The following is an 11,639-nucleotide window of genomic DNA, read 5'->3' as shown; positions in this document are numbered from 1 at the left end:
CAAAATCTGGAAAGTGGGTGTAAAACAAATGTAAGAGGTCAATCTCTATTGGCATAGGCAGTAAGGGATGGCCTTTTTTTTTTTTTTTTTTTAATGTTTCAAATTTGATGGTTTAAACAGTACCTGGTGGCATTATATGCTTTTTAGACCCAAACAGTACATTGCCCTTGTTGAACTAATTTGTTTTGCTTATTTTGCGTTACCATGACCTGGTGCTTAGTGAACATTGACCCATTCATGTAAATACACTTACTAGGATTTACCCATTCAACAGTGGCCTCAGTAAGTACAACCCTAACATCTTTGTGCTTGTTAAAGTTTCAGGCCCTTTACAAGTTTAATGTTCCACTCTTTCACACGGTAATGCCAGAACTAGTTTGTATTTATACAGTAGGGTAAACTTTTTTTTTTTTTTTTACTGTTTTTTACAACTGACACACACATCTCAATACTTCTGCAATACTTGTGTCCTCTTTTTCAAAACTCTTCAGTCAGTGTGAACTAAAAAGGATCACCTTTAATTGCACTGACCACATCTTTTAAAATTCATACAATACGGTCTTACATCAGGTGCAATTGTCTTCTCACTCAAACACATCCACCACCTAAAATTATTGCAGTTTGCTACATTCTTCCACATTTATATAAAACAGGAAAAATAAAGTAGAAAAAAATAACCACCACAGCTGGTTCACATTCACCAAAGCGATTTCTACTCACATGCAATCTATATAAATTGCCTAGTTTTTGGAATTAGTTATTCTAAGTAAACATGGACCCAGCCAGACGGAGAGAGATGGGTGGCAGCAGCACATGTGTGTGGTGGAAGACTGGTGAGAGGAGCCATGCCCAGAGGTGTATGAATTTAGAGCAACCATGACTGATCATGAAATAAACAAAGGTTTATTAATGAGAGGCTGGTCTGAGAGTGTAGCCAAATCTACAGTGCTCAACATTAAACCAGTCAGTTTCTTATAGAGCACCTTTAAAAACAACAAACATTGACCTAAGTACTTAACAGAGAGCTTACATTATGGAATTACTTGGTGATCATTACAACAAAATGAATACACAGACATATCTAAATAAGAGATATAAGTAAATTAATAAAACCACAAAATAAATGGATAAAATCATAAACACAAGAGCATTGCACAAATACACAGAAGAAATAAAGAACCAATAAAAAACAAACAAAAGTGCGGTCAGTCGTATCTTCATGATGACAATTAAAAGGCTAAAGATGAAGAACGATCTTTAGACAGGTTTCAAAGAGATCAATGCAGGGGGAAGATCTAATAATGAGTGCTAAACTATTCCACAATTTAGGGCCGACAACAGAAAACGCTCGCTCACCTTTGGATTTTAACTGGGTGAGTGGAATGGAGAAAAGTGATTGGTCAGCTGGTTAGTGTTTATTTTGTCAGTGTTCTGAGTTACCAAGATTTCTTTTCAATACATAAATGTATTGTAGGCAGCTCCAATGATACCAACAATATACAGTGGCCACCAGAACAAAACATCTGACTTAGATCCACAATATCTAACCTACATAGCACATGACATACTTGAGGAGATAACTGCACACTTACACAGATGTGTCACCGAAGTTTACATGTAGATGTTTTACATTGAAATCTGTATGTTCATACATTCAGTGCAAATATCTATGGGATAAGCTTTTGCTATCCCACAACTATTGCTGGTGCTTTAATACATGTGCACATGCCTCTACTTGACATGTTGAACATGCTTCTCTCAAACTTGGATTCATCCTGTGTCTAAGGTGGGGGGTAATCTGTAAATGATGATCTTCTCATTGGGAGACAAATGTGACAGTATTCTGGTACAAGCGTCAGCCTGTAAACATTTGAGTAATGTTTGAAATATTAAACTATCTTGGACATGAAGCAATGCATTTTGCTGTGTCTGTATTAGTAGAAATGTCGTTGGGTTCACAGGAATGTCACTGGCATGAGTCAACAGGGTCAGCAAACAACACTGTGTTTTGCAATCGTCCTTAAAGATGTGGCATGAATGAATAAATGTGTTCTGGTTCCAGTTTGTTCATTGAAAGTTTTGTACAGAGAGGTATTCAGCATGTCCTCATCAAACCTGTAAAAGGCCTTATATGACTCTCATTCCTTCACTGACTTGTTCAACTTCTTCTAGTTGAACATGTTTCAACTAGAAGAATGCATGATGACCATAAAGTAAAAACACAAAAAGTTTGGACTTAAGAGATTTATTCAGCAGCATTAAATGCAAATCTTTATCATCCATTTTACAGACATTTCAAGAGCTGATAATATCAAACAACAGATTACTCCTCATTTGTAGGACATGTACTAGTGTTACATCTACCTACCACAGCACGTGTTCATGTATCAGTTATCAATTATGCTAGCACCAGTGTCGCTGAAGGAGGTGAATATAGAGAGTCTGTGGGCCCTGTTCACTTGAAGAATCTGACCCTTCCTGGGCATACTGGCACAAGAGGGATAGGGTCTATTTGAGCTGGAGGGGCATCAACTAATGTAAGGGCTGGTGTATCGGATACATCTCTCTTAAATACAATAATGGGGATCTCCCTACTGCTTGAGGAATCTGAGGCTGATCCAGGATCAGCAGCTGGAGCGGGATCAGCAGCGGGAGCGGGATCAGCAGCGGGAGTGGGATCAGCAGCTGGAGCGGGATCAGCAGCAGTAGGTGCAGCAGCTGCAGCAGCATCTAACACTGCAGGGACTACAGGTACAATTTCAGCTGACTCGTCTGATTCTGCAGACAGAAGGCCACTTAGATGAGGGTCATGGAGATAGGTCAGTTTATGGTGTCTCAGGCCATGCTTGTGTGACAGGCTGCCTGTAAGCATGTGGACCGCTGGTGGCAAGGCAGGATCTGGAGTTGCAGTGCTGTTGGCATCTACAGCAGGCAGCTGAAAATTGCATTCATCAACAGAGGCTTAGAAATAAGATTTTCTACATAAACGTAAGATGGTAAACTTCAAGACTGAAGTGAAAACAGTATTTTACCAGAATGTTAAACATCTTGCAGTCCACTGTGTGACCTGCCATCGAACCTTTGGCAGTGCAAAAGCCTTGTTCCTGGTAGAGAGAGAGAGAGAGAGAGAAAAAATTTGTTTATTTTGAATTGTTTTAATTGGAGCTTTGGTGACCAGATTTATCATTACCTTATCTTTTAGATTCGTTTATCACCAGGTCTAAAAACATGTGTATCATACATAATTTCAATAATAATTTAGAAAACCAACCCTCCATTCTTTTTTTTTTTTAATTGATAAACTCATGGTTTGTGTACTTACAGCCAGGGGGTCACTCAGGGGCACACAGACGTCATCAGTGCAATTAGCCTCAACTATGACATATTCGACTGAATATTGTGGCCCGCCAGACACAACCTGAAACAAGGGAAGTATTCAAGTGCTGACAGGTGCAAATTAAACACGCAGGTGCATTAAATCTTGAAAAATTCTTGTGATCAGATTATCCTTAAGCCCACCTGGGATGACATCCTCCCAACCTCCAGAGTAGTGTAAGTTACATTGGCAGTGATGTTATTAAAGGTTGCCAGAGAGGCATGGACAAATTCCAGCCCTGCAGTGTCATTTAGGGGAAGGAGGGAAAAACAGCCCACGCAGAAGTCTTCTGTTGATTCTATATGTCATCAAACAAAAAGATACATGCAGGTAGGTTTTTGTGTGTGGAGTGACACTTGTGTAGTATGTTCTGTATGTGTGTGTGTGTTCATATAGTTGAGTGTGTGATTGTAAAGTTTTACCCTCTGTTTTACACTTGAACGCAGTGACAGTCAGAGCTCCAGCAACCCTCTTCAGCACCACATCACAGTCTCCTTCCACTGCCTGATTGGAGACAAAGAACCACAGAGCATAATGGTTAGTCTTCTTTTCTATTCTCATTATTTTATATGCTAAAATGATTTTCATCATTACATTAGGTTACATAAGGTTGCAGTAATGGTCAGCAGTCTCACCGTAAACAGTTTGGGTCGGACTGTGCAGTTGGCAATAGGTGTGGGGTCCAACACATGGCAGTCTGTCTCCAGCAGGTCAATTTCCAGGACAAACGTGTCGTCTCCACCAGGCTAAGGACAAGTGAAACGAAACACTATTTAGTTTTTTCTTAAGACAGTCCAACACATCAACAAAAGCCCCCAGAGTCAAATGATGTGGTGTCATATTTGCATGGATGAACAACTACATATGTAGTTTCTAATGAGAGCGAGGGAGAGAGAAAAAAATAGAGCATAGTTGACCTGTTGAGTCTTAATCTTTTCTGTGACATGTTTGTACAAATGCCTTCATTGAGGACACTAACAACATAAACTAACACAATGAAAAGAAAGAAAGAAAAGGAAAGGAAGGGGTGCAGTGATTAAGGGAAGTAAGGGGATATCTTCAATAAAATGTACTTTTTCTTTTCTATTGTCCAGTGGTATAGAGGAAATTCACATGCAGACTATTTTGATATCATGTTTCCAGCAGTAGATATCTGTATGTCTTTGCCTATAACTACACGTCATTTACTCACTGACTTACCCCAGTGAGGATCTTAATATCCTCGATCCTGTTCAGTGCATACTTGTAACCGTGAGTGTGCTGGGCATTGAGGTAATCCTGAGCCACCAGAGCAGCCTCCTCCGCCTCAGGGGAGTCACACAGAGGCCGTAGCACATTGACCTGAGCCCATACCCCCGCCAGTAGTCCCAGAACAAGAGTGATGCCCAGAGCCTTCATTTCTGTCATGGATGTGAGAGATATCAGAGCAGTGGAGCGGCTAAGGAGGAGAGGCAGAGCTGATGCAGCCCATGGTGTATATATCCTGTACTTTAAACGGGAAACAGAGCCAAGTCAAACACAGTGATCGCCCCCCCCGACTCCTGCGTCACATGTGGATTTTCTTCTGTTTTTAGGAGTGCTGCCAAACAATTGAAGTCTAGCATTGGAGTTTAAATCAGTGATAATATATTGTTTTTTTTTATGGTGAGACATTTGCAAACATATGATTTGGTAGCTGTCCCCAGATCTGGCCTGAATTTTCTTTGAATTAGATATCATACAAAGCCTGTGAGGAGCTGCAAGTTCAAACACACAAGTTGGGTAACCAACTGTCGCAATCTACAGAGGTCAATGAGAGTGGTCAGCCACAGAGCAGGGCCCTGATGTCAGCAGGGATCCAATGCCTTGCTCAATGATAGTTCACCAAAGAGGATGTTTTCCAACAAGGGGGTACATTTGAGGGACACGCATTGCTTCCGCCCACATATTTGCTCTGTACTGGACCATGTGCAAACTACACTAGTGCCTCTTAAGGTCATGATCAGGCTGCAAACAGAGATACTGATGAGAAAATTACCAGTAAAGAGTATTTTCTCATACAGATGTCAGCAATACATTTCTTTTTTTTCATAGATTTTTGAGATTTATTTAAATCTTCTTTTGACTGCTGGGTGACTTCTACAGAATATATGGATGTTGCATCCCACTGCAAAAGACCTGCAGTGGATATTTAACACATTTAATACAGATTTTTTTTATCCCACATGTCCTGGTTCTGCAGGGATTTCAAAAGAATAAACGAAATATCATAAGAGTAGGACAGTGGGGGGAAAAAAATCATCTTAACACCTTTCTTCCATGGCTAATTTAGGCTTTATTTGCAAGTTCAGTGTAAAGGGCCAAATGGCATTTGTTGTGAATAAATACAAGATGTTTCTCTGCTTCCAATTTCATTTCTGAGTACATTGTGAGAAGATGTCTACTACTTCTGGCTTCTGGTAAGAAAACACCAGTTCAGAAAAAATAGGAAAAGAAACAACTGAATTGAACATTTTAAAAGATTTGTTGCTGAACGACAATGAGATATGGTAAATTAAATTGCTCTGGACTAACACTGCCAAATAATGAAAAAAGGGAGGCCAGCTCTTTGTAGCTTGTCAGAACCATAACAAATTGCTGCCAACATCCGAACAAAGGCTGCAGCTGATACATGCGCTGCCACCAGGCTTTGAACATGTTATAAAAGAAGTGACTACATCACACCATTCCTCTTTCAAAGCCATGAGTGGCCAGGCTCTTACCATATTAACTTAAATATTAACTGAATACGTAATGAGTTTATGGATAATCTGAATTTCCCCTTTTCTTTCTATCTATCTATCTATCTATCTATCTATCTATCTATCTATCTATCTATCTATCTATCTATCTATCTATCTATCTATCTATCTACTAACAAACAAAGAGCTTGATTGCTGCTTGAGATCTTCTAGCAGGGCCACACTAACAGATCCAAAATGTAGATTTGTCAGTAAAGGTGGCCAGGCCTTTACTGTCGGGGCCCCTCAGTACTGCCTGAGGACCTAGGACAGGGAAACTCAGCTTCTCCTCTAAATATCTCTTAAAACCCTCTTTTGTCTTATCTCCTTGTAATTGTTTTAATTGTCCACTTAATCAACTTTTAATTTGTTAATCTTTAATCTATTACTTCTAAACCTTGTTTTCACTGTAAAGGACTTTGTGTTATTATTATTATTATTATTGTTGTTGTTGTTTATTAATTTTGGGTTTTTTTTGGTCCCTCTTTTGTTCAAAATCCATTGATAGCTCTTACTAAAATCTGATTGGTCGGCGCCACGGTGACGCATTTCAGACGCGACTGAATTGTATACACGCTGTTGTGCTAGTGCACTGCGGGTTAAACAGCCAAACACCGTGTCTGACACAGAGCGTGCATTAACGCAGCTGAAGGTAGACGTGGAAGACGTGTGTCGTGCCGCTGCGAGGTTTCAGTGAGGCAAACGAGGCAGTAACGGTGAGGTGTGTGTTACCCCCAGCGCTGGTGTCAGTGATCCCGGCTCTGTTAGCTAATTTAGCCAGGGGGGGTTTGTTTGGAAACACGTGTCGTGAAGGTACCAAGCCAGACAGGTCAAAACCCTGAACCCTGTGTGGCGTGAGTGTCTGGCGGAAACCGGGTCTAGTCACAGGTCTTCAACTTAGCAGGACACGCAGGGAGGTGGCTTTCAGGGAGCTGCTGTGCACAGCTTTGATAACTTCAGGGAGAAGGCATTTGGTTGTTTCTCGCTCTCGCCTCTGTTGGATCCCGCTACAACATTTGTGTAAATAGCTGTTGCTAAGTCATCTGTGCGCAGGTAACCGTCTGTTTTAAGTAGCTGCAAATGCAGCAAGTATTCACATCTTTTACTGAAGAAAAGCAACAACAAAGCGATAATACAGTACTCAGTTTCAAGCAGAAAGTCCTGCATTCAAACCTTACAGTAAACACATCAACAAAATGCATTTAAATGATCAAAAGTAGTGACAATGCAGCAGAATAGCTCCTCAGTGTTATATTCTAATATGTTTTAACATGTGAGCGTCGTTTTAACGTTGACTTTTACCCCTATCTATGACATATACCACACAGTACTCTGCAAAGGTTTTAGGCTCTAAAAGTAAAGTGAGGATACTTTCAAACACAATGCCATTTATGAATTAACCTCATACAAATTGCAGTAAACAGAAAAAACCTAATCATTATTTGCTGCCACTCTTTGCCTTTAAACTAGCATCAGTTCTCTTTAATTCACCTGCGCAGTTCTTCAGGTACGTGACAGGTAGGTTGTTCCCGCATCTTGGAGAACTTAACCACAGTTGTGCTGTGGATTCAGGCCGTCTCAGTGTCTTCAGTCTCTTCGTGTGATCCCAGACTGACTCTATGATGTTGAGATCAGGGCTCCTTGTTTGAAGATAGTTCTTAATGACTCTGCCTGTGTGTTTGGTGGTGTTGTCATACTGCAGAATAAATCTGGGACCTGTCAGATGCCTGCCTGATGGTACTGTGTCATATACAAGAATCTAAACATCAAAAGCACCTCAACCTTTAGCACACTATTGAATGTCTTGGGTAGCAACAGCTGTCAAATAAATGTAATGCTGAAAAGTAGTGGAGTATAAGTGTGAATTAGAAATTGCAATTGCCCAGTCGTAACTCTTCACCCATAACAAAGAAAGCTAAAATTCATTAAAAACCTAGTGTAACCTTTTGAAAAAGTGAGCTGAAAATGTGTAGGAGCGCTGCATGTAACCACGCATCCATTCTGTATTGCAGGAGAGGTTCAGACTGTGCCTGACTGTGCTGAGTACGCCACCAGAAGCCGAGGCAAATACAAGATCAGCTAAGTGGAGTATGGACGGAAAGTTACACCTGAATCAGTCACTAAAGACAGCACACCATGGACGGGAAACTGAGTATCTCCTCGGCGCAAAGAAGGCAAAATAAAATCCAGAGTCAACACTGTTGCGTTTGACTCGGACCAGCGCCTCCCGCAGCGCTAAGGATACCCACAACCCCATGTTCTCATGTGACCCTCCATCACTCTCTCCCAGATGCACCGAACGCAGAGCCACCGGAGCAAAGCAAAGTACCTTAAGAAGAAGAAGGGGTTCATGTCTTCAGTCAAGGGAGTTTCTCTTCTGTCCAGGCGAACCAAGAGACGCTTGTATTGTAAATTACAGCTTTGGATGTGGAGGAAGCAAAGAGAGAAATGCCGTTTTGGGATTTTCAGAGCAAAGAAAAGAGCTTGTGGGACCATCTCCGGATACGGCCGCTGTCTCAGTTTAAAGGCACAATCACAGAAAAATAAAAGGAAAGTTCCAACGTACCACACACTAAACTTAGAAAATTCACAAGCCAGAACTTCAGCGGTTGTGTCACCACTTGGGTGTGATACTGAAGCTCCAGAGGACACACTTAGAGGGCAGAATTGCCTGCTGAAGCCACGTGAATCTGTCAGTCTGTCAGAAACGTTCGCTGCTTGCAGCTCTTTGCAGAACCAGGTAACGGACACAAATGTTGCTGCAGCTACCACCTCTCAAACCATAGCGTCACAAAGAACAGACACCTTTGGGAAGTTTTGTGAAATTTCAGATGCATCAAAATGTTCTTGCACTGTGAAACCCCTGCTGAGCACAGAGGACAGTGAGGCAGGTGGGGGGATTACGCAGTTTAAGTCACAGAGGACAATGATACCACCTCGCAGGCTTGAAGTCGACTGCCCATCAGGACAACATGCTACTGTCAGTCCAAGACAGGGTCAGGCTCCTAATGGAGACACTGATGAGAGACTCACCAGTAAAAAGTCTCCTCTAGCTGATGTCAGCCTTAAAGCACTGACCAAGGACATCCACGGTAGATGTTTTTTTTCACTTATTTTTTAGCTTTTTATTTGGGGTTTACATTTTCTGTTTTTCACAGATATTTGAGATTACAATGTTTCCATGTTTCTCTAGAGTTCCTTGATGGCTTCTACAGAATATATGGAAGTTTCATCCCGCTACAAAAGAGCGACGTGTTGAGACATCTGAAGAGGACGTTTGACAGTGATTTCAGTGACAGGTAAATCTTAATCAAAAACCTAAATCCAATTGTCTTGAATTTTGTGATTCTCTTGCACGATTGCAACTTCTTGTACTTGTTTTTTTTTAGTTGTAATGTTTTAAAGGTTATGTGTTTATAGGTGGAGCAGTCAGAGTGGAATGATTTTATGCCTGGACCAATCGTTTTACGTTTTCCTACCTCTGCAGGAAAAATGTCATCTTCTCAGAGGTTACCAAATACAGAACTGCCATCGTTCAGAAACCTGTTCCCTCCTTCCAGGTGGTCTACAAGAAACACACACTGACACTGGATGATTTGTTGACACTGGCCGATCAGAACTGGCTCAACGACCAGGTTATGATCTCACACACCAGGAGTTTCAGATCTCATGGAGATGTTTGAGTGGAGAGATTTATGTGATGAGCAAAAACTTAAACGTTTATGCTGAACTGGTTCAGTTGGATGCGAATGCCCGGGCATCGCTGGGCAAATGACACGTTTTGTTTTAAAGAAGTAAATACAACCTCTGCAGCAAACACACATTGTAAACTGAGCCTTACTTCAAATGTTCAGATGTTGAGAACTTTCTGGTCCGAGACACTTATAGCCTGACCCTGCTTTATAGGCAAAATTGCTGTTACTTTTTTTTAATCACTTTGATTTATTTTTAAATTTTTTTTTAAAGTAGATTAAAAAAAAGTAACAATGCATTAACATGAAGAAAGACTCATTTTTAATGTCCGTTTGCTGCAGGAATTGTTTTTGCATCTTTTTATTAAAAAATATAAATATTTCTGTTTCTGCTTAAGGTCATGAACATGTATGGGGAACTGATTGTGGAATCTGCCAATCACAAGGTAATCTGATGATTGAAGCTTGAATGTTTTTTCTTTTCTAGTTATAAGATTTTTGCTTAGTTATTCAAATTTTGCTAGTAATTAAGGGAACAGTTTGGGAAATAAATTTACTTTCTCACTGAAAGTTAGATGAAACAACTGATACCACTCTCATGTCTGTATGGTAGCTAGTGCAGCGGCTAGTTAGCTTAGCTTAGCATATAGACTGGTCACAGGAGGAAACGGTTAATGTGGCTCAGTCCAAAGATAAAAAAAAAATCCAAAGTGTAAAAATGAAATTATGATGTTACTTTGCGGGGGGACTACTTCTTCGCTAGCAGCAGTGATTTCCTTGAGTCTTGTCCTCGCTGTGAAGTTGCCAGACAATCCAGTGGTTATTTCCCAAAATGTTGAACCGTTCCTTGAATTAATCACAAAATTGCACTCAGAGAAGGATCCTGTTTCTTGAACTCTTATCTGTACAATACTTAAATGACCTTAAGACGATGATAATTATGCATGTGCTTTCTGGCCCGATTTCAAAAAAACAAAAAAAAACAAAAACATACCCAGTGTGTTTTACTGTCATAATCTGACTAGAATAGGATTTAAACAAATAAAAGTACATGATCCTGAACAGACATACATTCTTTTTGTTTGTAACTTTTATCTCCTTCTGTCTCCACTCACAGGTCCACTTTCTCAACAGCTTCTTCCACCGGCAGCTCATGACTAAAGGATATGATGGTGTGAAGAGATGGACAAAGCAGGTTGGGTCTAAGATGGAAGTGATGTGAACATTTATCAGTGATAAAAAGAATGAATTAACGTTAATGTCTTCATCATCAAATCATTAGGAGATGAAACTGATTTAAGAGAAGTGGATTTAATCCCATCTCTCTTGCACAGGTGGATTTATTTTCTAAGAGTCTGCTTTTGGTGCCCGTCCACCTGGAGGTTCACTGGTGCCTGGTGACTGCTGACTTTGTCAAAAAGAAGATCTGCCTTTACGACTCTCAAGGGAACGCGCTCCACAAAGTTGCAAGGGTAATAACAGATTTTTATGTGTATATATATAATTTTTATTTTTATTTTTTTTCTCACTGTAACAACAAAACATTTCAGTTGTTTTTCATGAAATAATCATCAATCCATAACTGTGAGGTATTTTCCTTTTGCTTACAATAGAACATCCTGAAATACTTGATGACAGAAGCAAGGGAGAAGCAGAAAACGGCTTTTGAAAATGGTTGGGCAGTGTCGTACGATGAGGTATGTAGACGTTGGTGTTTTGTCTCCACCGGTGGTCCCCGTGCAGGCTGGAGCCATCACCTGCTGGAGAGTCACCCTGCGAGCTCACTGACATGATGTCTTGTCTCCCCCTGCT

General features: G+C 40.6%; 2 protein-coding genes across 8 annotated transcripts in view; one reads left to right on the top strand and one right to left on the bottom strand.

Annotated features, from left to right (window-relative positions):
• Positions 1–2,229: 2,229 nt before the first annotated feature.
• ahsg2 (alpha-2-HS-glycoprotein 2) lies at positions 2,230–4,840 on the bottom strand. Its single transcript, XM_071492265.1, has 7 exons — positions 4,577–4,840; positions 4,012–4,122; positions 3,799–3,880; positions 3,520–3,674; positions 3,323–3,418; positions 3,033–3,104; positions 2,230–2,935 (listed from the first exon to the last, which is right to left on the bottom strand). Exons 1-7 carry the CDS (start codon positions 4,781–4,783, stop codon positions 2,456–2,458), a joined length of 1,203 nt encoding a protein of 400 aa, XP_071348366.1. The 5' UTR covers positions 4,784–4,840; the 3' UTR covers positions 2,230–2,455.
• The window catches only part of LOC139629559 (sentrin-specific protease 5-like), an 8,784-nt gene continuing 929 nt past the window's right edge, over positions 3,785–11,639 (top strand). For 3 of the 7 annotated variants that reach the window (XM_071492260.1, XM_071492261.1, XM_071492258.1), the window contains exons 1-8: positions 6,670–6,856; positions 8,148–9,227; positions 9,329–9,434; positions 9,623–9,770; positions 10,226–10,273; positions 10,945–11,022; positions 11,162–11,299; positions 11,441–11,524. In XM_071492260.1, the coding sequence (XP_071348361.1) occupies positions 8,426–9,227; positions 9,329–9,434; positions 9,623–9,770; positions 10,226–10,273; positions 10,945–11,022; positions 11,162–11,299; positions 11,441–11,524 (1,404 nt within the window). In that variant the 5' untranslated portion in view covers positions 6,670–6,856; positions 8,148–8,425. Of the gene's footprint in view, positions 3,914–6,668; positions 6,857–6,909; positions 7,189–8,147; positions 9,228–9,328; positions 9,435–9,622; positions 9,771–10,225; positions 10,274–10,944; positions 11,023–11,161; positions 11,300–11,440; positions 11,525–11,639 lie in introns of those variants that run through there. The other 4 variants (XM_071492257.1, XM_071492255.1, XM_071492254.1 and 1 more) reach the window with 4 other exon arrangements.

The sequence above is a fragment of the Trachinotus anak genome, unplaced genomic scaffold (assembly GCF_046630095.1).
Source record: "Trachinotus anak isolate AG129_WGS33_773 ecotype Australia unplaced genomic scaffold, CSIRO_AGI_Tana_v1 ptg000012l, whole genome shotgun sequence".
NCBI lineage: Eukaryota > Metazoa > Chordata > Actinopteri > Carangiformes > Carangidae > Trachinotus > Trachinotus anak.
Note: the sequence above shows the minus strand (reverse complement) of the source record. Positions and strands in the feature narration are given on the sequence as shown.

What these genes read in the sequence shown, in the direction of transcription:
- ahsg2 (XM_071492265.1), bottom strand. Translation starts at nt 4,783, where the DNA reads ATGACAGAAATGAAGGCTCTGGGCATCACTCTTGTTCTGGGACTACTG. An exon ending in GTTCAAGTGTAAAACAGAGG is followed by an intron (nt 3,675 to 3,798) that starts GTAAAACTTTAC and finishes GATGACATATAG; the next exon opens with AATCAACAGAAGACTTCTGC. An exon ending in GCAAGATGTTTAACATTCTG is followed by an intron (nt 2,936 to 3,032) that starts GTAAAATACTGT and finishes TGCAATTTTCAG; the next exon opens with CTGCCTGCTGTAGATGCCAA.